This window comes from Coffea arabica, chromosome 2c, assembly GCF_036785885.1.
Source record: "Coffea arabica cultivar ET-39 chromosome 2c, Coffea Arabica ET-39 HiFi, whole genome shotgun sequence".
Classification (NCBI taxonomy): Eukaryota; Viridiplantae; Streptophyta; class Magnoliopsida; order Gentianales; family Rubiaceae; genus Coffea; species Coffea arabica.
The window spans coordinates 8,966,801-8,991,155 of NC_092312.1; the positions used below are offsets into that span (position 1 = coordinate 8,966,801).

Below are 24,355 nucleotides of genomic sequence, written 5' to 3' on the forward strand. Positions count from 1 at the left end.
TGGGTCCAATCTTCTCCATTTTTAACTTTTTCGGGAATGTAACAAAATTTTGCTCTTAAATTTACTAATAATTGAAAGTAATCTCTCGGGTGTGGGCTAGTTGAGCAGAGACGTAAATCTGAGAATTGACTGACTCGAATTTTGACTTTGACCGGTCCAGGAAATCAAATGCTGCAAGATTAGACGGATTTTTGTGCTTAAAAATGGAATGCTAATACGTTATCATGTTAAACATACATAATTAAACATCACTCAAATGAAGTAGTATGTCTTATGTTCTGTTCTTGCATTTGTCTTGTTCCCCCTTCATCTTCTTCTTCTATATGTGAATAATGGAGGAGCGCTCATTCTTTTGCCAAATTTTTATGTACCAATGGTTGAGCTTGAGATGAATGGATGAGAATGACTCCCATCAACAAAAACTATAAGAAAGAAAAAGGCAGGCATGATTGTCAATACCCCAGGACTCGTGCCTGTCTCACAAACAAGGATTTGGTTTGCTTAAAATGTATGTGTCCATTAACATCAAGACAAAAGCATCGGGATAGGGATATCGAAATCTGGTGCCAAATCATTTTATAATTGTCATACTTTCTTCACCTGCATGCTTCTTGTCCCCTCCTCATAATATATACGCAATCAACTTCTAGGGGTTCAGCAAAACTCCATCTCCAAGAAGCCATAATCCTCTCTTTTCCATCGCCCATTACACTCTTGGAGTTACATGATGTAGGTCACCACAAAGAATAAATTTGGTAAGGATTGGTGGCTACTTTGGGAACAAAATCACATTGCAACTGTTGAGATTGACATGAGAATCCTAAGTTAATGATGAGGCATTCGGAAACAACTCAACTGAAGAAAAATGTGGCATTTTTGGGTCCACCCGGTGTGAACTTTTGAGCATTGCAGTAACGTAGCAAATGTCCAGTTCTTGGAGAAGGATAGAATTATGTTGCAGATCCTATCAACAGCAGATATTGATGGTGCAGAAACTTCCAGTTTCTTACCCCTTTTTCCGCGCCTTGCTTCTTCTTGATCCCAGATTCAAAGTAGAGTCCAATCGTATAAACCAAAAATTTCATGTCCAAATCGTTTTATCACGTTGTGGCAGAATGATTTTTCGAGCCCTAATCATGTTACACCAACAACACATGGTAGCACTTCTTTACCCCTGTGACACCTTCAATACCACTATTGATTATGTGCTCGTAGTTTTTCCTTGCACATGTGTTGTACTCCCCTGTGGAAACATTTGGACAGTTGTGGTATCAACTAGTTTGCTAATTAAATCATTCCCCCCTGCGCTACGGTGAAAATCACTTGTCCTTCAAATGTGGCAAACTATTATATCAGACAACTCCTTCAACTTGCGTTTGCCTATTTTTCTAGAACTCCGGTTTCTAGTGCATAAAATATTCTTCCGCACTTCACAAATGGCAAAATATTTTCACGAGACATGTACATTTAGCTCATAAGAACATGAAATACGAGGGACTGAAAATAATTGAATTTGGGATTCACAAAATGGCACAATTCAGTCGGAGTAGTGTAAGGATTATCAAATGGTCATACAAAATGGTGAAACTGGAGCTCATATTTCTATTCTCAGACATTTTTATCTTCATCCCACATTTTTTTTTTCTTTGTAAGCGAGAAGATTTGAATCCAAAACCTCTTATTTACAACATCTAAAGCCCCCATCTTACCATCTAACCCAACCCTCTCCCATCTCCGTCCCACACATAAAATGTCAGTTTGATTGACTAGCTTATTTGTCCGGAAAATATGTGAATCCCATTGGATTAATCAATGCTAGGTTTCTAAAGACCGTGGAAAAAGTTGGACTACTATTTTTTTTTTTTTTTCATAAAGTATTAGTACATTAAAAAAAAAGAAAAAAAACTTAAAGTTTTTGATATTTTCATTAAGACTGTGTATACTGCTAAGAGCTGAACTAGAATGCAATTAAAACAAGGATTTCTTTAACGGCTGCCCTGTTAATATACCTAAATCGATTGCATAACGGGCCCAACCCAAATTTATTAGCAAACTCTTGCATGCCGTGATTTCAGTCTTGATTGAATCAACGATAGGCTGGGGCAGGGGGTGGAAGCTATGGATCAATGGCTCTTTAATGATGTAGAGTCCGTCTTGTTGGGGCGGAAACTTCCCGAAAGCTAGCTGGCCGGAATTGAACGGCTATGGCTGATATGCCGGATGAAGGTCTCAAGAATCATTTTAAAAATGTAAATGCTATGGATATAATTTTGCAGAAATTTTGAAACTGCCGTGTGATTGTGGATAAAAAGTACTAGTTTTTACTATAGCCTTTACAATCAGAGCAGCCCAACAAGCAAAAGCCCACGCCCATTGATCTGCTATCATACCGACGACTTCTAATCTAAAAGAAGTATAGACGGTAAGAAATAGGACCAAGTTCGGTGCTTCGACTACTACAGAAGCACTTTGAGGTTGTATGAACAACAAAACACTTTTAAATCCTTCCAGAACCCCAAAGGCAAACAGATATTTGGGCATCAAAACTGGATTTAATAACAGGAACTACTTTACTTAGTCTTCATTACCAACAGATATTTAGACATGAAATTGGATCAGTACTGTTGAACGTGCATAAACATAAAAAAAAAATTAACTATGAGATGTAAATTCCGCCCCAACATGTAGGAGGTCCAGGTGTGCAATATGACGACGGAATTGGAGACTAAAGTATATATTAAACAGACCAACTCTTAATCTAATTACGCTAAGTAGAGAAACATTACACTCGATATCCTTATATTTTACCCGTTCCAAGAGGCTGCCTAGATGTGTCCCCTGATGCCCACGCATGGTAATCCTTCACCAGCTGCAAACCAGAGATGAATGACCAGACCCAGCAGCGAGAAAATAACCAATTAAAAGTCAAGGATATCCGGACAGAGGAATGATAGAATGACAACAACAACAACGTAGGTTCTAAACATATAAATAGGTTGAAGACGGGTTTGTTTGGATAGGAGTTTATTTGGATGATTTATTTGAGATAATTAGCGTAGTACTTTTTGTGATGTGATGTATGTGAGATAAAAAAGTGATTAGAAAGATGAAAAAATGATTGAAATTTGTGAAGCAAGTGGTAGTGGGAAGTATTTCGTTAACCAAGCAGTCCTCAACTTGAGCAAGATAAGAAGTTAACTAATGGGTCAAAGTATAGCGACTAGGAGCTTCGCTTAGCCGCATTAAATAAAGGATTAATCTTCTATACACTGAAAATAAATACACTATCACCGGTGGATGCATGACAATTGATCTAAATTTGAATTTGAAATCCAAATTTTGCATGTGTTAAGGATCCCCTTGCAAATCAATCCTTTTATCTGCAGCCCCTTGCAATGACCAAGGCAGCTGATGCGGCTTTACACCATCACACACAAAATTGAAAGGGAAGAACTATGGGGAGCTATGGTTAGAGTAACTTCACTGCCTTAAACTACTCTCAAGACGGAAAAAGTTTCCTTGGCTGTGCTTCAGCTGGGCCATGCAGATGATGGAAGACAGTGCAAGTGACTGGAACAACTAACAAACCTAATGAAGTTTATAAAACTTCTCGAGTTTAATGACTAGTTTAGACCTCAAATGGGACAGAAGACATGAAAGGATAAGTTCAGAGCCTCAGACAAGGGGACGTGACACTAGTTTTGTATTCACTAGCTTCAGTAGACTTCAAAAGGACCCACCCACCCCACCCCCCCCCCCCCAAACAAAAAAAACACACACACAAAAGGAAAATCCAAAAAAAAAACCCAAAATAAAGGGCAAAAAGAAGACAGGGTAAAGAGGGTCAGATTTTTTTTCAGGGTTTTAATTGGAGATTTAAAGAACAGTCATGCTGTTTAATGGGAGACAGATCCTGAACCTCTTGTTGAGTCTTTGTGGGAAGAGTAAGGCCCACTCAGGAGCGCTATTGAATGCATGAAGCTTCTCCCCAGGAAGTGGTTGATGAAAGGTAAAATTGGCATCACCAAAAGGCTTTGTATGAATTATGGAACCAAGGGTGCCAAAAAAAACAAAGGCACAGAATGCAGCAGCACATAAAACCAAAGAACCCACTATACCTCTAGTCGGGTGAAGATACTGGAAAAACAGGCCACAATAGACAAGAAGGCAAGAAGATGCGGAAGCTCTGGAAGTCAATCAGTGACTGTGATAAAGCTACTCGCAACCTTAAGAAGATGTGGAAGATTGGAAAACCAACTTAACACTCCCCACCACAATATGAGCTGACAGCCAAAATAACAGCTTAAGACAGATTTTGTTCCACCTCTCAGCAACATGCACAAGAACCTTCCTTTCCCAAAAGACACCCCATGCCCTTCCTCTCCCACCATGACCAAAATCTAGAAGGTTAGTTAACTTAGTTATTCCAAACCAGGTAACTTCGGACAATTTCAACATCAATCCTAATTTGCAACATTGCCTTCGTATTAATATGAATTCCCTTCCCATCCATATAATGTCACATCACAAGTAGTATATGCACATAGAGGTCACTCATAAACCTCAAAATGCCAGCCTTAACATATAATAAATTCCCCTTCCCTTCCATAGAATGGTTTCATGCCAGCCCCCTCACGTTTTTCGGGTAAACATCATAAACAAACTTCACAGTTAGGCAGGATAGGAACCGAACAGTTACAATTAATTTTGTCGTATTCCAAAATCCAAGTCCTCCATTGTACTTTCCTGAGTATTTTATCTTTTCACTCACAAAGAGTATGTAAAGAAGGTAGACTTCACAAGTCAAACGACAAAAATGGAAGAGAACAATAGCTACAGGCATATATGCACAGGAATCATAAAAGAGACCAACTATCTTGAGCAGATTTAACTGAAATTAGAGTTAAAGGCTATGCCAACAAATTTATTTCCAAAATCTTTGCACATTTTGGCATACCTGGGCCATAAACCGGGGAAGCATGATCCTTAGAACTTGTCCTAGGACCTGGGTGCCAGTCGATTCAATTGCTGCTTTTGGAAGTGCTTGAAAGGGAAAAGGGATCTCAATGCTTACCTGCATACCACATGCCAGTTGCAGAATCAGTTAACAGGATACACAAGAATCAAAACCAGTGATTCAACATAGAAAACAGAGGCCCAAACATGGTCAGCACCTCAATAACTGCATCTGAGGTAAGTTGCTGCACTGGTACTTCGCTTTTTGAGGTATCATACTTGATTTTATTCTCCATAGAAGCTGCATGCCCATACCAAATCAATGTCAAAGCTCTCCTGAAAGAATTATATAATGAATTTCAGAATCCAACAACACGAGAATCATCACTCTCCCAGCAGAGAGATCCTTATTCTTAAAATTTCTAAAGAGAACCCTTAAACCAAATTGATGGCTTACGTTGTTGAACTACATTCTCTCAGATGCCACACTGTATCGTGTATACTAAATGAAAACTCAAATTTCATGAAAATTTGAAATACATCAGAAAGGTTCGTTGTCGTTCTCAGTTTCTAGGATGTCTGTTTGGCATATAAGTTTTCTCGGAGCATTATCTCCCACGCACATTGTATAAAGAACAAGTACAACCATTTCATGACTCTGCTTTTATCATAAGTAAATCAGGAAAACAGCTAAGCCCATCTTAGGCATGTTGATAATCAATACCATATTTCCCCAAAGTCTAACAAGTTGGACTTCAACAGCATCATCTTACCATTAAAAGACACTTACCATCAAATTTGTTGTTCTGCGCTACCACAATTGGCGAACCCTCAAGCTGAAATTAACATTGAACCAATTTTTTAGAGAAACAAAAATTCATGCACACAACAAAAAATAAAGCGAAACATATGTTCACCTTGCAAGACAACAGCTTAATACAACAACCATCAGGCTGCTCCTCCACTCTGACTAACAACACAGGGCAAACTTCAAATGCAAAGAACTTAAATCTGTAAACATAACACCTGAAGGTGCTATCATCTACTCTTTCTATCCTCTCCGCATCCAACACCGAGTACTGACTAGCAGGCAAGCTCATATACTCGCCTGAAAAAAACAATTTATAAAAAAGAGGGAAAAACACTTGAACACATTTTACACTAGTAGTTAAGCATCTAGAAAAATCAGTCGGCCAGAAATGGAATGAAATAGTACCCAGAGGACGTTGGAGCTGTCGGACGGAGACGGACTCCCTCCGCCTTGCCACAAATCGAGCCTTTGGAGCAGCAGAATCAGCTGAAATGCGAACTGAAGATTTCGACGAATCGTCAGTTAAACTGGAGAGTACTCGGGCAGATAACCTAGGGTATCTAAACCGGGACGAAAGCGAGCTCCAATGCGTTGAAGATGAACTCAAAGCCATCTTCATCTTCTCCCTTTTCTTTCAGAAGAAATCTCGTTTAATTGGATCTGTGACAGTTAGTTTTACGAGCAGATGCGGGGAAGGATAAGACCACGAGGGTATGGTAGTCTCTCGCTAGGTGGCGACGAAAACATCCGGCGCATTGTGGCTATGGGCCCACTGTTTCGGCTAATTTACGCCTACTAAAGATGACGCAAGTCCCAGATAAGCAACAACAGCTGACGTCACACAATCGAGTTAGACATATGAATATGCCGTAGTAATTAGCTCATTCCTCACGCATTCTTCAGTTTTATCGACTCGATTTCGATTGCAATTAGTCAGTAAGTTTATTAATTAATCCGGATAATTCAGGATAGATTAGCGCCATAAACGTCGTCGAGCCAATACTAGAACAATCAATATGGAAATTAGTCACAGATTATGTCTGGAAACTTAGATTTGATCGATTAAGAACGAGAGATTCATTACATACGAATGACTTCATCAACCATTTTTACACTAACAACTACTACGGACATAATTTCAACTCTAAACATAGGATTCTAGAAACAGAAAAAGCCAAAAAAAAGCCCAAAATAAGATAAGAAAACCCTAGAAATCAACCGTTTTCTCTTCAATTTAATCAAGAGCTAGTGAATTTGGTAACAGCCTTGGTGCCTTCGGAGACGGCGTGCTTGGCCAATTCACCGGGAAGTACAAGTCTCACAGCAGTCTGAATCTCCCTCGACGTAATCGTCGGCTTCTTGTTGTACCTGGCGAGCCTGGAAGCCTCCTGAGCCAATTTCTCGAAAATATCATTGATGAAGCTGTTCATGATACCCATGGCCTTGCTGGAGATCCCGATGTCGGGATGGACTTGTTTTAGCACCTTGAAGATGTAGATCTTGTAGGTCTCGCTGCTCTTCTTGACTCTCTTCTTCTTTTTGTCGCCAGCAGCGGCTCCGCCTTCCTTCGGGAGTTTCTTCCCGGCCTTTGGCTTCTTCTCTGCCGGAGCCTTCTCGGCTGCTGGGGCTTTCTCGGCCGCGGGCTTCTTCTCAGCCGGCTTCTTCTCCGCCTTTGGTGCCATCGCTGCTTTTGAAGCTGAAATTACAGAGACTTTGACGGGAAGGATGAAAAAAGGGCTTTGATTTAAAGACTGGAGAGGGGAGACATGTGGTTCCGTGAAGAAGGCGGTTTGTTTATATAAGAGAATCTGGGTGAGCCCTGATTGGTGGAAATGAAATGACACGGATCATGGATTTGAACCGTCGATTTTGATGAGTACAGAACGGTGTGGATTGTTTTGGGACTTGGATTTGGAATTTTGGACGTTTTGGCCGGAGATTTGAAAATTGAATTTCGCACGCTTCTTTCCGCAAGGATTGGTTTGGTGCCCAAACTTCTTTTGGATCTGCGAGATTTTCCAGACGAGCTTTTCTGGATAAACAATAAGAAAAAGCGAAGCTGGAAATTGATAATCAACGGTATTAAGCTCTCATTTGGACGCCAATAAAATTAATCCGCGGTTCCACACTGTAAATTGTGGACGATTTTGGTAATTTTAGATTATACTTGTAAAAGTACTTCATTGGTAAAATTTTGATGATCTCAAAGTTTCTCATTTTTCACCTAATTTAATTTTGAAATTTAAATTTGAGGAGTCTTCATTTTCTTTTTATCAGTAGGACATGCATCCAATGTTGTTTATATTCAACCTAAATAACCAAATTTATCCTAATTCATTTTCTTTGCCAATATAATAGTGGTAGTAATAAAAAAGATAGAGATCGTAGTTGATATTTTAGTACAAGAATAGTATGAGTTTATGTATATCACGCGCCTTTTTTTTTGTGTGATTGAATGACTAAGGATGCATTTGATAAAATTGATATCTGAAAACTGAAATATGAGGTTTGAACTTATTAAATTATTGAATTATTAAGTATTAAATCAAATATATTTGAATGTATATCACATTTAATAATAAATAAATAGCTTGCCACTTATTTTTTAGAGTAAGTTTTGTTTAGGAAATTCAGTGGCACTTAATTAATTCAAATATTTAATTGTTTGCTATCAAATGCATCTGAATATATTAAAACCTAAATACATTAAATTTAATATCACTTTTTAATCATTGATTATATTTAAATATTACACTATAATTAATCTCAAAAAAGGTTAGTGTAATTTTTGAAATTTGGAGGAAAGTTAGTGAAATAGTCAAAAACCTCATGGAAGGTTCAAATTATCCCTGTTCATTAATAGGGAAAAATTATATGCGATCAATGCATAATTTGATAGATTGAGTTTAAGACACTAAATCTAGCTTGCACAATTTGCAAAATGAGCCGAGTTAAATTGGGTTGTGGCTTAATCGAGTAGAACTCAACTTTAGTAATCTTATACTCAAGCTTGAATTCAATTGACCTCTAAGTAAAAAACTCAATCCCGAGTTCAAATTGCTGTTCAACCCTATTTGACCTCAAGTTTGAGCTTAGTCAAATAAAAATAAAAATAAAAATAAAAAATATATTATATTTTAAAATTGGATAAAACCTATATTTACTTTAATAAATAAAATACAATAAGGGATTAAAATTTAATCTCTCTACTAATAAAAAATTTATTAAAAATATATAACAATCGTGTTGGCTTGATAAGTCGAGAAACCTAGTATATGCATATATCCCTAAATTTTTATAAATTATTAACAAAAAATGACTATTTTATTTATTTTTAAAAATAAAATAATTATTATTTTAATTTTTTAATAGGCTCGACCTCGACCTCAAGTTCGGTTATGCTCGAATTTGAGGTTGAGTTCAAAATTGAATTTTTCATTGAAATCCCGTCGAATTCGAACTCAAGTTTGTACTTGATAAAATTGAATTGAAACTCAGCATGATAAAATTAAAGTTCGACTCGATTTGATTCGTTTGTTGTAACCCTAATATAAGGATTTGCTCCCATTATTGGACAAAACATATATTTCTTTTTAGTGCTTTACTGATTGTGATCTTATGAAACATCTTTAGAGTTGAAAGACGAATCAAATTACTCAATACTTGAACCGAATTCAGTATGATAAGAGATTATTCAAACTTGGTTTGCTAACTAGTCAAGTTAAGTTTGAACAGCGTTTTATGTTCGATAATATTCAAACTCGATAAAAAGTTTATTCAAATTCGGTTCAGCAAATAAACAAGTTAAATTTAAACAAAAATTCAAATTCGTTAAAATAATTAAACAAGTTTAAACTCTAGGGAATTTGTTCACACTCGTAGACCTTTTCCACTTGTATGGCATGAGGTCAGGTAACAATTTACACTAGGCCAAAACTGCAAATGCAACGGTGAATATTTAATGCAAGTGGCAATCAGTAATATCTACGACTACAAGATATAAATAAATAACATTTGACAATCCATTCTAGCATTGACTTGGAATAGCTCAACTCTTAAAGTCTTACCATAACCATTCTTTTAACGATAGGTTGATCACACATAACCTTTCGTCGTTAAGTACAATAATATCACAACTAATTTCTTATATGGTACATAACCCCAAAAGTTAACTTTTTTCTTATATCCCGTAGTCCTAACTAACTCATCTCCGGTTCAGACACAGCTCACACAAACAAGCCAAAAATAAATAAACCTCCGTTCCTTGTAGAAAAAGAAACGATCAAGAAGGAAAGATAAAAGAGCAAAGATTAGCCCTATTAAAACCTGTACTAGCACTAATTCGGTGATCCCAATAGCTAAATTCCTAATAGGCATAGACCAGCTGCCAAACCCTGCCCACAGCTCAGCAAAAATTTTCAATAACCTTGCACAGTCACATGATACTTCCCCTCCTCTCCTGGCTCTTTTCCCTTATAATTCCCACCCAGGTGACGCGGCTATTTCAACACCTAAGTAAACCACCCCCCACCGCCCAATCCCCACCCGCCTTCTGCCTTCTGCTCTGTCTTCGATACGCTTCTATTTATACATTCGCCCGCATTCCTTTTTGACATTTCCAAATTTTGCTTCTTCTCCATTCTGCTGCTTATTCCTCTTTGCAGACTCTACGCTGCTAATGCTCTGACTCTTCCTCTTATCTCTATTGTCTAAAATTTTTAAATTATATAGATCACATTTACGTAATTTCCAGTTCGTTATTGAAATAAACAGGTATTGAAGTATGTCAATGGAAGGAGCGGATTCTGGATTTGCTGCGTCTGCTGACGGTTCGCAGAATCAGTCTCCTTCGCCTCGCAAATCTCCTCCTTCTCCTACAGGTTTTATCAGTTTCCTCTGAAAGATCTGTAGATTTGTTGTTGAATTTTGACTTGCATTTGAAATTTTTTGATGATCTGTAATTCGCATTTTCACAGTTTGTTGTAATTTGGCGTTACAATTGCCTATGACATCTGTAAATGTGACGTAAGAGACACCTGAGGTTTACTTATTTTTCTGTTTTTTTTTTTGTCTTTTTTTTCATTATGGTGGTTGTTGCGTGTTATTGAAAGTTCAAACCCTAGGAGCAGTCGGAATGTGGCGAAATGGCATTTTGTGTTCTTTTAATTTTGTTATTTTTTGGCCACTTAATCAGTCTATGGTACTAAAAGAAATACATACACAATTAGAATTGTCCTGTATAGAGGAAGGCCAGAGGTTTAACGTTTGGGATCATTGTGTTTCGGTTCATGCTTTAGTTTTCATTGAATACGACACTTTTGTGTGTAGAAGATGATTTAGTAAGAAATATTGCTATCTCCGTTAAAATGTGTTTATGTCAATGCAAATGCTACGACCACTCTGGCAATAACGATGTTTGTATGCATGTAATCCTTTTGAGAAAAGAATTAGAATTATGACTGCTGAAAGAGTGAAAAGTGCTTTGCTCAATATTTTGTGTAGGCTTAATTCTGTCCTAAGTGAGATCAATTTCAGTATTCTTAGCTGTTTGGTTTGTTAATGCACTATTTATTTTGTATATTGTTATTAATCACTAATCAGCAAACATGGAGTTGTATAACATGAATAGAGAATTAAATATTAATCATGAGAAGAGAGAGGACAGAATTTGGAATTGTAATTTCATATTTTAAAGAAACACAGTAATGAATAATGAATGCAAATGATGTAATAGAAGTATTGTCGTCCACGTGTCATACTAAACTCAAAATGAGGTAATTTTAGTTATAGGTATTAGATGATGGGGCCTTAATGAAGTTATCTTAAGGGACATTATCATGATTTATAAAATGATTAGTAAATGAGGTTTATATGAAGATCAAAGCATGGTAAGAAACATAAATTCATGAGTAATGAGGATTGTAGAATCTAGATGATATAAATTCCCTATTAAGTTCTGGTCGGTTATATTTTGTTGTCTTTGCTAGTTGCATCAGTACCTAACTTCTTTCACTTTCTGTTCAGATCATGAAGAGAAGACAACTCACATTAAGTTTCTTCTGTCAAATGCTGAAGCTGGGTCTGTCATAGGGAAAGGTGGCTCAACCATAAATGATTTCCAGACGCAGTCTGGAGCACGAATTCAACTATCACGCAATTTTGAATTTTTTCCTGGGACATCCGATAGGATTGTTATGGTATCTGGATTAATTGATGATGTTCTCAAGGCAGTCGATCTTATCCTGTCTAAATTGCTGGATGAGGTGATCTGAGTTACTTAATATTTGTTTCAGAAATTGTTTGAGGTTGAATGTGAAACATAAATATCTTTTCTTATGCAGTTTTATGTTGAAGAAGGCGGAGAAGATCCCCGATTTAAAGTTAGGCTGGTTGTTCCAAATGGCTGTTGTGGTGGAATAATTGGAAAGGGAGGCTCTATTATAAAGTATGGAATACTCCTCATTTCGTTGTTGTTGCTATTCTCTGTGTTTGAAGCATTTTCATTGGGAAGTTTCTCGTGGTCACATTTATTAAGAGCATTGTTATGTCAGAAATTGTGTAATGTAAGTGAGAAATTGGTGATTGACTTGTATCTTGACTTAAAAAATGATAGAGATGTTCCCGATGGAGCAAGTGCTCCATGTCATATTATTCAGTAGTTTGTTATCACAGTGCATTGGTAGTTTAAATTTCTCTGATAACATTGACATTCATAGTTTTATCTCATCTGGTCTATAATTTTCATTAGCTAATCAGACAACTGGGGCTCTAAAAGGATAGTATTTAGCAGTTCACTCAATTCAGCAGTGACTGGAGTTCTGGAAATATTGCTGCAAATTAATGTAGCTTTTGGTTATCAATAATCTTAGAGACTTGGCATCTCCAAGATGGACTGTCCATCTAACACATGCATGCGATAATACATTATTGGCATAGGATAAAACAATTTGCATGGTTTTGATTCATTTACTATTTGAATTATGAATTTGGTGCTTCAGGGAAGAAACACCCCCGCCGGGGGGGGGGGTGGGGTTTGGAGTTTGCATCTAGGTTCAAACTTCCCTTTTTATTTGATAGAATTTATGAATAAAATATGACTGGGTTTTAAAAAATAATATCAAAATCTCGCTGCTATTCTATTCTATTTTCCTGTGTGAATGTGAATTTTCTGTAGATATGGACATCGGTATAGATACTAATAGTCTAGGGATAGATATTTGCAATCACTATAGGGTCTTGGCTTTGTAGCATTACCCAAATCTAAGTGAAAAAGCAGTTGAAAAAATTAAGGAGGAGCTCATAAATTGTAGAAGAAGTATTTCATGCAACTCTTTTTGTGCACAGAGACAAGTGTGTTTTGAGGCAAAGATTGTACCACTTTTATGGCACCATTGCTAATACTCATTAGATGATTTTAGTATCACATTTCTTAAAACATTCTGGCTTGATTTGTTTTTAGGTCACTTATTGAAGATTCTCATGCCGGCATCAAAATATCCCCTCTAGATAATAGTTACCCTGGCCTATATGATAGGCTAGTAACAGTAAATGGCACTCTAAGGGAACAGATGCGGGCGATTGAGTTGATTCTGTTGAAGTTGGCAGAAGACCTCCATTATGTACAATCTGTCAGTGCACCATTTCCGTATCCAGGTACTGATAGTCTGCTGAGAAGACAATCTTTGTCTAAGATTTAAGTAGATCTACTAGTAGTTGCTCATTCTCATTGCATGTTTTTTTCTTCTCAGTCATTTATTTTTGAAAATTATTTCTTTTTTGCAAAGTTTTTCCAAAATGGTTTCCTGTGGATTTAAAGGAATTGTAAGTGATTCACTTGTTTTGTTACAAAGAACTTTTGGGGTTGTTTGAAGTCTCTAAAGAGAATGAAATCCTAGAATAAAAAACATCCTATAAGTGCTTGTTTGGGAGTGTGTGGCTTTTTAGTGGTTTTTGAAAGCTCCAACAAGGAGCTTCTCCGGAAGCAAATAATTTATCCAAAGAGTAACTATGATTTTCAGCTGAATACCTGTAGAAGAACCTTTGGAAAAGAAGAGCGCTTCTAGCAAGAAACACCATACTTCCAAATGGTCTCTAAATTAGCTTAGACTGCTCATTTGAAGTCTGTATTGTCTGGAAACAGCTCTATGGTTGGATGAAGTAAAAAATTTTGGAAAAGGGTATTTTTTACTCGTAGGTTATTGCAATCACCTAACTAAAAACAGTTTTGGTGCAAGCCAATCTATATCAGGTTCCTTGCTTATTGATTATAGGCATCACCAACAGCTTGGCTCATGCTTCAGATCATTGTACTGGTAGGAAGGCTTCAGGATCAAAGTAACTTGTATTAAGCGGACTTAGTTTCTTTCTTTGCTCAAAATATACTTTTTTTGGGAATAGATGCTTGATTCAAACTGAAGTTTTACAAGGAAATGCCAAGTTTGTGTTTCTTTAATTTGTTTCCTTTTTGAAGCCAACACATCAGCTGTTCTTTAAGTTCTGTGAGTTCTCCTTCTACCTGTTACCTTCTGGAAATTTTAAAAGGTTGTTTCTTTTAATGTACTTGCATATGCCTTTTTTGGCTTACATTGTGGTTTCTACATGCTGGATACATTAGAACATCGTCATGGACGGCAATTTAGCAATTTTTTTGAAGTCAAGGGCGATGAGGTCTTTTTTCCTGTCTCTGTTCGTGCACTGCTTTAGGTGGTTGAGGTTGTTATATGTTCACGAAATTAACTGTCAGGGATTTTAAAGATATCCTCTTAATTTTATTTCTAGGAAGTTAATGGCCTTTGCAGTGTACTTTGTTCTTTTATACGATCTGATGTATTTGGAATAATTGACATCTGATGCTACGTTCATTAGATACTAGATTCTTGACTTTGACGATATCAATTTGAAGGTGTAGTCAACCTATTCCTTTGGTTTTTTGGATGGTTTCAGTAGTAGGCTACAATGGAATGAACTATGCATCAAATGGAGTTGGAGGGAAATTTCAGAATGCCAGGTCTCAGAATAAGGTTGGCCTCTTGAGTTATATTCTGTTGTCCATCTCTTGCATCTTGGTGCCTTTTTTTGTTAAAAAAACTACCTTATGCTCCACACTTTCTCTGTCAGATTAAAGTCATGATTTCTCAGAACCCCACTGTGCAGATGCTTTTGTGTATATTCTTTTCGTTAGTCGCTTCCCGACTTTGAACTTAATAAGTTACAGAACTGTAGATTTTTCTATATGGCTTACTTTATCAATGTACTTGTTTCTTTCCATTACCATATTCTTTTAACTGTGTACTTTGTGTTTTTTTCTAGGTTCATTTTATTTACAATCCAAGTTTGCGAAAAACATAAAGATTCATTTTTTTAATAAGCAATGGCAGTGCCTGAACATACCTAGCATGACCATTAGCTCAGGAAGATTGATAATAAGATAAAACTAAGAATGTCAGGCAACAACATGTAACAGTTGTTGAGAATTAATTTAGATATGTGTAATTGTACACGGGACAAGTGTGGTTCTTAACCTTTTGAGTGGCGGCCCCTTTGACACCCTCCCTTTGCTGGCAAGGATACAGCTTCTACTCTAGAGGAGCTCATGTTCTTTGATGCAAAGCATGACGGCGATCTGCTTCTTTTTCTAAACTTACTTTTTGTTTATAGCTACACAGTTTCTTGTTTTTCTTAGTTTGGCTGACCATATGTCATTCTATAATCAGCAGGAGGAGAGGAGTAATTCTGTAACAATTGGTGTTGCAGATGAGCATATAGGGTTAGTTGTTGGCAGGGGTGGAAGGAATATTTTTGAAATTAGTCAGGTAGAAATTCCTCATTCTTTCTTTTGTCTTTTGTCTTGCTGATTATGCAGAAAGTTTCTCCTGATTTGACAATTGTGAGGCAGCTTACTAAATGGACTCCTAACTTTGCAGCTTAGCGGGGCAAGAATTAAAATTTCTGAAAGGGGTGATTTCATGTCTGGGACATCTGATAGGTATGAATGGTTCACTTTTGTTGATGTTGGGTCAGTTCTGCTACTTGGGAAGTTTTAAAGCTTTTGTCCTTTCTGCAGGAAAGTTACTATCACGGGAACCCAAAGAGCTATCCGTGCGGCTGAGGCTATGATATCTCGAAAGGTATCACCAGTCTCTGAGAGGTGATGAAGCAGGTTTTCATGTGTTCTCGTTGGAGTTCTGAGTGGTCCTACCTTGTCTATGCACATTCCATAACTTTTGTTAGTTATGGACATTCCTTACTGTGGTTAGTCCGTTAAAACTCTGGTGATTGCAGAAGATTTATCAAGGTTTCTTTGGAAGAGAGCACTTTCCTAATGAACAGCGTGGAGAATTATTCTTAAATGAAAAATATTCAGAGTAGGACATTATAACTGACTCCTTAGACAAAATATAATACTTACATTTTACGGATAACATATAAATGTAATTCATTAAGTTAGAGCTATCATGTCTGAGGTGTATTCTTCGGATACTAGGCTTGAGATTAAAAATTTTGAGGCTCCCTTCTGTTGGTATGGTGTTTCGACATTATCTGTCATGCATTTGTTGGTATTTGTACTTTTTGAGGTTTCAATTTCCAATAGCATCTGGAAGGCTTGAGCTGCTAAATTAGCCCGAACTTTTTTGGGGAATTCTCAATGCTGGAGTTGCTGATGCCCATTGCCAGATTAGTTTCAAGACTGATCTGGGGTCGATTGATTATTGTCTGTTTGATCATTTTTTCATTGCATTACTAGTGCTAAATTAATATTTGTTGTGTTTAGATTTTAGAAGGATTGAGTTAAGTTCAGTCAACGTTCTATGTCGAGAGTTTTTTGGGATTTGGCTAAATTATTTCTTCATTACATTACTAGTGGCTAAATTAATATTGGAACTCTCATATTTGTCTATCTTTTCTTTTGGGGTGGGGGACTGGGATGGTTGTGGAAGGAAGGAATTTGAAGATACTTTAAATTGGATGAGAGAAAAACATTTACCTTTTTAAATTAGCACTTGCCAGAAGATGCTTACTACGCTGATTGCCTACGTCGCATTTTATATTTTGGTGTGCTTATATTTAAGTGCTATAAAAAAGTTTGGTACAGTTTCTTGAATTTTCCGCATTTTGTTATTTCCACAGTCCCCATCACGGCCCCTAATTTTTTTTTTTCTGCCAAAGATAAAAAGTTTGTGCACTCTCAGACAAGTTTTGAACACTCACACATGCAGCAGGTGAAATTCACTAGATGCCACTTATTAGCTATTAGATTTTCGATTCATTACATTGTTTTCTGGGGACCAAATACCTTGCTGAGATCCGTCTTAAGAAATGATAATAAACTTTCATTTTGAAAATTTGTTTTGGCGTCCAATTCTCAATATCATCAACTGTTTCGATGGATCTTGCTTCTTTCAAGATTATTTTGTTCCGTTTGAATTTTCTGGCTTCGGTGAAAGGTGATGCTTTTCATGGTTATATAGCGGTGTTACTTCACTAATGGTCGTATTGCTACTTGCAAATAACTCGCTATTTTTTTTTTCGCCAAAATGAATGGGAGGCTTTCAAAATGAAATGCCAAAAAGTTATTCAAATGATAGAGTAATAGTAGTACAGAATGATATCACAAGTATTTTAGAATACCTACATGCAAATAAGACAAGCATGCAACTTATTTTTGCAATTACAGATGTTGATGATGGAATGGTAGTATGAAGGAGATGGTCCTATGCATTTGCAGTAGTTCATGGCTCCTCGCTTCCGTCACCGCCACCATATCCTGATCCATAACCAGACCCATAACCTGAGCCATATCCAGAACCACCACCATGACCTCCACCTCCACCTCCACCGCCTCCACCACCACCACCACCTCCTCCGCCTCCTCCTCTCCCACCACCACTTCCATATCCTGAACCACTGCCGCTTCCGTAGCCTGAACCACTTCCTCCACTACCTCCGCCTCCTCCTCCACCTCTGCCACCACCTCCTCCACCACCTCCTCCCTTTCCTGTTCCTGAGCCATAGCCTGAGCCGTAACCAGATCCATATCCGTATCCTGAACCATTACCAAACTCTGAGCCTCCACCACCACCACCACCACCACTTCCACCTCCACCTCCACCTCCCCCTCCCCCGGTTACATGTCCCTCGTCATAATTACCCTGTCCAGAGCCACTCCCCGAACCATAACCAGAACCTGAACCGCGCCCCTTCCCACCACGTCCTCCTCCTCCTGCGCCAATGGCAACCTTCCCAAGTCTAGCAGCAAAAGCAAGATCCACAAGAAGCAAAACCAACAATGCATAAGCTATCAACTTGGGATGGGCCATTTTCAAATTAACTCCCAATATGCAAAACAAGTAGTATAAGGATTGGTTTATATGTGTCTTTCTGTGCTTAATCAAGAACGTCTAAGAACTGAAAACATAACGAGGTTTGGAATGCTTGCCAATGAGGTTAAGGTAAGGGGTCCTTTATATAGGCATTTCGAAGCCAACATTCTTAAGTTTGCATGGCTTTCTAGTAGCTTCTCAATACTACTATTTATGATTGCAAAATGGAACGGTCTATTGTGGTACAGTGATAGTGGCGTTGGTGGCGTGGTGATATGGTTGCCTGTCCTCTGATCCTCTAGCCTTTCATGCAGATTCTCCACAAAGTTGGCTCCCACTTTTGACTTGAGGCTCCTAACGAACTTAGATAAGGGGATCCGTGGGATGCATTATCTGATCTCAACTTTGTCTCAATGTTCACATTTTTTCTAACTCTGTCAAATTTTTTTGTTTTGGTTTCAGGTTCACATTTAAGAATAACCAATTCGTTGGATGAAGTTTGTCGGGGAAATCCATCAGAAAATTCGATTGCGTCTTGGGTTGTGTTTGAGCATATGTTTGTCGCCGGATAATATGTGAGGGCACCGCCGTGGAACGGACATCTAGAGCAATCTTTTCCCAGCCTTCCAGTTTGCGTAAATCACATACTCTGATGCGAACTTCAGAACTTCAAGTGAAAGCATATTAAGCAAACAAAACCCGACTCGTAAGAATTCACCTCCGTATGGGTTTGGACGATGGATAACAAAATAATCGTCGGATTTAACCGATGGAAAGTGTCTTTAATCGATTGATGATTAGTCGTGCAATCTGTTTTTATACATTTAGCAAAGTAATTGTGTAAAGCCAACAATTTGGTATGAATTAACGCCCACGAGTATAACGTTACAACTAGTGCATAAGCGACCTCTTTATGATTTATGAATTTAAAAGAACATACTAGTGTGTGTATATGTGTGTGTGTGTGTGTGTAAAATCCACTCTACGAGTTTTGATAAAAGATTACCTCATCAATTAGTTCGTTGACTAGGTTAATCAGCGAATTAGTCTGAGTAAGTGTGCTGTTGCAGCAACGGATTATGGTTTAATTAGATTATCTATGCCATTAATTTGATGCGTAAAGCCAACGGATTATAGACCTGTATACTAATTTTCTTGGCTTCGGTTTTAACATTTGGCTTCCCATCTCATTCTCCATTTCTCGACAGAAAAGAGTGGATTTGACTTGATTACTAGTAGAAGACACATAATTAACATTTCCGCGTATGGTATAGTCTCCAGCCTTGCACGCCCTCTTCATTCTTCACTCTTGAACACGTAGTTTTCATCTGGAAATCCTATAAACCGATGACACCAAATACAATCCACTATGGTCACCAACCCATATTCCGCTGTCAATTATCAATATATCTATTATCCCTCGTCAGTGGTGGGGGGATTTTGTCTCCCAGCTTCGTTCGTACGTTATCGTATTTCTTCAATCAAATGACATCTGTAATCTTACCTTCTACCGTGCTTTGGTGGGCATATGCAAACTGCAAAGCAGCTAGCTTGCACTTTGCACTTAATCATTGCTGCGGCAGCTTTCTAGTGTATGTTATGAAATACCCACATTCTTTTCTTGTCATCATCTAAGAATTTGCTTCGACCTCATTGGTCCTTTCAGTAGACAAACAAGACTCGAATGCTCATATCCACTTCCTTCAATCTTCTAATCATTTGAGAATGTGAATAATTCCACGTTAAATGTCTCAACTAAGTTAATGAGTTGACTTCATGAATTGTCACCAAATCATTAATGGGAAAGGAATATAGGAGATTATGTAGGGGGGTGATTGCGGTTGAGAAGCAAGATGTGGTGGATTAATTTTTTATGAAGTAATTATCTGCAAAGATAAGAAGACTGATGTTTAAGCGATGATAATAGACAGATATGCAGATACCTACATAGGCACATGCATACATGCAAAACCAAAAGCATCTAGTTGAATGGCAGAAAGAATCTAGTTGGATCAAGTCTGATACTGCTGTATTAACTTAATTGATGGGCATGATTAAGAAACAATGAAACAAGACATGCAACTGACAGAGTTTTAGAATTTATCTATCAATATGAAAATAGTAATAAAATCCTAATAAGCTTAGCAGGATAGTAGATTGTAGCTCGTTCCATGGGAATCTTCTTCAAAAAGACGCTTCATTTTTTTTGTGAATGGAAGCAAAAACAAGTTGGCATACTGCTTTGTTTGGATTGCATTTTTCTGGACTTTTTATAGAAAAATTACTGTAGCGATTCGATATATGTGAGGTAAAAAGGTGATTGAAAAATGTGTCTACAAAAAACGTAGCAATTTTTCAAAGCAATCCAAACACACTAAGTTGGAATTTATATAAATAAAAAAAAAACATCTTAGAGATAAATTCTCAACCAGCAAAAATAAGTTTGGGGGACAAGTTGGAATGGTCCTCCCAATTTGGAGGATTAAGTTGAAAATTTTTTAGTTTGAGGGATTAAATTGAGATTTCATTATAATTAATAGGACTAAAATGAAACTTTATTTAGTTTCAGGGACCAAATGAAACGCACTACTGCTTCGGAGGACCAAATTGAGATCTCTTCAGTATGAGGGACCAAACGATGATTTTTGGCCAATTTGGAGTACCAAAAATGAAACTAATGTCGTTATCTGGATGCTCTACGCCTCAACGTACCTCCTTCGACCAGCAGTTTAAATTCTAAAACCCTTTCAGCTTTCGCTCTTTTTCAGCCCGAAAACCCTAAAACTTCCCCGTCTCCGCCGTTGCAGGTGATAGAGAAGCTCCGCTGCTCTCCAGTCAACTATAATGGCTGTAAGTATCACCATTTTCGTTTCCTTGTCTCGTTTAAGAGATTTGTGATTAGATTTGGCTAATTTATTTGTTGGAAGTTGTTCGATTGGTCGTTTTCACTTTGTCTTGCCCGTTTAATTGGTGAAGTTAATTACAATTCTGTGTTCTGTATTGTAGCTGCTTAGCAAATCGAAAATTTTATGGGAAAAAAGGAACAGAGGGAAAAAAATTGAGAGCTAAGAATGAGAATTTGATTAGCTTCGGGTTCTGAGTTTATGTACCTCGTCTTTTGACGGAGGTAGGACTCTCGCCTTCTCTATGCCCTTTCCCTTCCCGTTTTTCCTTCCAAATCTGTCTTCCCTGCTAAAAGTTTGGATTGTCATAATGGTTAAGGAAAAATCGCATAAAATAATTACCAGTAATACGGGGCGGGGCTGGGCCGTTGAGCCAGCCATTTTAAGGTTGTATAGGGCACGTAATGCTGGTTATAATGAATTAGGGGAAGCCGGGTTATGTGGAATAAAGTTTGCTAATTGATGCTGTTGGACAGTTGGAGCTAGAGCATAATTAATATGGGGTAGGCATCATGAGATTTTTTTTTTCCAGATAATGTGGTTTGATGGGAAATTTTAGAGGGGAAAGGAAAAGTTTGTCATAGCTTTCAGATTGGAAAGGAGTAAATTTCCGGTGTTATACTACCATTACTTGTGACCTTCAAGCTCAACTTAGTGAGGTGAGTTTTAGTTGTTTATAGTAACACTTTCTATGTTATGGGGATTTGGCTTCGTCTGCCTTAATAATTAAAAGACTTGATTGGTGCGCTACACAGTTGTGCTTGTGGAGTTGTTCTTTTTTCTTTTCTTTTTTTTTAAATAATGCATTGATGAGCAAACAGTTGTCAAGAAATAATGTATCTCTACTTGTGTTGTTTCCAGTTGGGAAGGTAGGCCATGGTAGTTATGACCTAGGGGTATTACACTGTCCAAAATTTTCAGGGGGAATGGTGTATTGCTAAACAATAGCACACGTTAAATTGTAGAATTCCCTGTCCCACCCAAAATGAACTCTTATTCAAATGTGCAATAGGATGTAGTCATTACTTTGACACAGTTGTCTAGTTTATCCAGTACAACCTGAGATATTCTGTCTGCTTTGTTTTTTGGAAGTATGTGCTTAAAATTGCTTCTGATACTGCTTTGTTGATTTACCTAAAGGCTCTTTCCATAATCATTCAAGCAGCGTAAGGATATCATTGTAATGTGGTTTCATGTTTTTCCATGTTGAATTTATTCATGAGTCAGTGCTGGAGTATTTTTAGTTTTTATGGCCTGAAGTTCATTTAATGGTCAAATTATGCTTATACACTCATTGTATAATGGCAACTACGACAGCAGCCTTATTGGTTACCTGCATTTACTTCTTATGCATCTATAGTTTTATTGGAAGCTTAATCTTCTCCTGGCATGTTTTGATGCAGACTGTACCAGTTAATCCTAAACCTTTCCTGAACAATCTTACTGGACAGCCTGTTATGGTAAAGCTCAAGTGGGGTATGGAGTACAAAGGTATTTTGGCTTGCAAGATTTGATAAATCTTTGAGTATTCTTTGGTTCTGAGCTATTGTGTCCAAGCTTTTTTTATTTAATTGTGTCCAAACTTATGTTCCAAAAGATTTAAATCTTCTCATTTTGAATCGATTGCAGGTTTTCTTGTCTCTGTGGACTCATACATGAACTTGCAGGTAGTGATTTAGAGGGTAATTTTGTGTGAAATAGTTTGCTCCTGTAACTGGATACATGTTGCTTTTCTTTATTAGAAAATTTATTGACATTGAAAATTCCAGAAGAAGCATTTTGTTAGTCAATTCACGTAGTTTAAGATTGTGTTTTAGTCAGCATGGTCTGAAGTTCATATTACATGTGTTTTTGTTGGTGTAGTACTTTGAATAAATAGCTTTAGTCTGTGAATTTGTTTCCATATTGTGACAAAAGAAATCACTTGTTCGCTTTTACCATTATACTTTCAGCTAGCAAATGCTGAGGAATATATTGAGGGGCAGTTTACTGGAAATCTTGGAGAGATTCTGATCAGGTAATTTTATCTGCTAATATATTTTCTGTTTAATCTAAAAACCTTACACTCCTATTTGGTATGCTGTTGAATCATCTGAGAACCTTTGCCAGTATATGGGAGGTGTTAAGTCTTTATAACTTTGGGCCGCTCCTAAATGGTTGAATGTATTTTAACTGTAGTTCCAATGTTGCTTTCAGTTAATAGTTTTTGGGGTTCCTTTTTGCATTTCCAATTAGATACTGCTTTTATTCCATGATTCTGGATGAGATCAGTCTTAATGATGGAAAAAAATTGTGGTACGTGGTAGAAAGTTCAAATCATGAAATACCGTGTAACAATGTTCTGATGCATGTTACTGTGCTTTTATTACTGTGTAGGATAACTTTCAGCATCTGATGCACATATTTTTTTCTCTGTAGATGTAATAATGTTCTCTATATTCGTGGAGTTCCAGAAGATGAAGAAGTAGAGGATGCTGATCGTGATTAGGAGCTTCTGCAGTAAAATGATTTCAGATGAAACATTTGATTTTTTATCCCGTCATCCTATCTTCCTGTTGGAATATGTAATGTATTCTTGTCAGTTCTAGAATTTTGTTGTACCATTATGCATATAGCTTTGTTCTGAACAAGGTCTTAATGCACCTTGACTTTCCTTGAGCGAATACTGGCCCTGAAATGCAGCAATCAAAATCAAGGTTGAGGATGACAGTAGATTTGTTATATTTATCTGAAATCCTATTAGCTTTCTCTTGATTCAGAAATATCATCGGTTTTCACCCGAGTCCCATCGCATCATGGTTCATAAATTACAGCAGGTGGTTTGTGCATTTTTATTAGCTGTATGACCTGGGAGTTCAATGTAAACTGCTCAGTTAGAAGCAGGATTGGCTTCCATTGGCTATGCTAATCAGGTTTGTGCAGTGTCTTCTGCGGCCACCGAAACTAAAATGAATCTAAACTAATCAAGGTATGATTCTTTGCTTCGCCAGTTTACAACAGGCAGTATTTTGTTCCCTATTCATTTACGTCAGCGTTGAGTTCTTTTGCAGAGGGCTTTTGAGTTCTTGGAACTCGCAATTATGTCATTTGTGCCTGGGATTGCCTCTTTTTTTTTTTAAGTTGACAGTCTTATATCGAGGATTTTACGATTCTTTTTCCCCTTATCACCTAATTTAACCCTCTTTTGAGTTCTTATAACTCGTAATCGTCCCTCGGAACATCTGATTGAATTAAAACTCATTATCATGACGGTAGTAGGTACATTTTGGTTGAGGAAAGGCTTCAAATTTCACCTGACGGGCCTAACTGTGTCGGCCGTGGCAGCTGACCAGCTGTTGCTTATGTCCTTATACATTGCATGTGTG

The 24,355-nt window shown here is 37.4% G+C and overlaps 4 protein-coding genes across 8 annotated transcripts; 2 read left to right on the forward strand and 2 right to left on the reverse strand.

Annotated features, from left to right (window-relative positions):
- Positions 1–2,551: 2,551 nt before the first annotated feature.
- Positions 2,552–6,513, reverse strand: LOC113725746 (uncharacterized). Its single transcript, XM_027249089.2, has 6 exons — positions 6,173–6,513; positions 5,874–6,064; positions 5,747–5,792; positions 5,175–5,257; positions 4,958–5,074; positions 2,552–2,869 (listed from the first exon to the last, which is right to left on the reverse strand). The coding sequence occupies exons 1-6, from the start codon at positions 6,384–6,386 to the stop codon at positions 2,798–2,800; spliced, it is 723 nt and encodes a 240-aa protein (XP_027104890.1). The 5' UTR covers positions 6,387–6,513; the 3' UTR covers positions 2,552–2,797.
- Positions 6,514–6,801: 288 nt separating this feature from the next.
- On the reverse strand, positions 6,802–7,547 carry LOC113725747 (histone H2B). The gene has a single exon (XM_027249090.2). The coding sequence runs from the start codon at positions 7,447–7,449 to the stop codon at positions 7,006–7,008; it is 444 nt and encodes a 147-aa protein (XP_027104891.1). The 5' UTR covers positions 7,450–7,547; the 3' UTR covers positions 6,802–7,005.
- Positions 7,548–10,121: 2,574 nt separating this feature from the next.
- Positions 10,122–16,312, forward strand: LOC113725748 (protein BTR1-like). Of its 5 annotated transcripts, none has more exons than XM_027249095.2 (8): positions 10,122–10,647; positions 11,792–12,030; positions 12,109–12,212; positions 13,227–13,420; positions 14,714–14,787; positions 15,484–15,579; positions 15,691–15,752; positions 15,831–16,312. In XM_027249095.2, the coding sequence occupies exons 1-8, from the start codon at positions 10,551–10,553 to the stop codon at positions 15,916–15,918; spliced, it is 954 nt and encodes a 317-aa protein (XP_027104896.1). In that variant the 5' UTR covers positions 10,122–10,550; the 3' UTR covers positions 15,919–16,312. The 5 variants fall into 5 exon arrangements, 4 of the variants coding, with proteins under 4 accessions (XP_027104896.1, XP_027104895.1, XP_027104894.1 ...); XM_027249094.2 differs by having other exon boundaries at positions 10,124–10,647; positions 15,481–15,579; XM_027249093.2 differs by having other exon boundaries at positions 10,126–10,647; positions 14,711–14,787.
- Positions 16,313–20,796: 4,484 nt separating this feature from the next.
- On the forward strand, positions 20,797–23,699 carry LOC113725749 (probable small nuclear ribonucleoprotein F). The gene is made up of 5 exons (XM_027249096.2): positions 20,797–20,937; positions 22,394–22,481; positions 22,620–22,657; positions 22,943–23,007; positions 23,409–23,699. The coding sequence occupies exons 1-5, from the start codon at positions 20,932–20,934 to the stop codon at positions 23,476–23,478; spliced, it is 267 nt and encodes an 88-aa protein (XP_027104897.1). The 5' UTR covers positions 20,797–20,931; the 3' UTR covers positions 23,479–23,699.
- Positions 23,700–24,355: the final 656 nt, after the last annotated feature.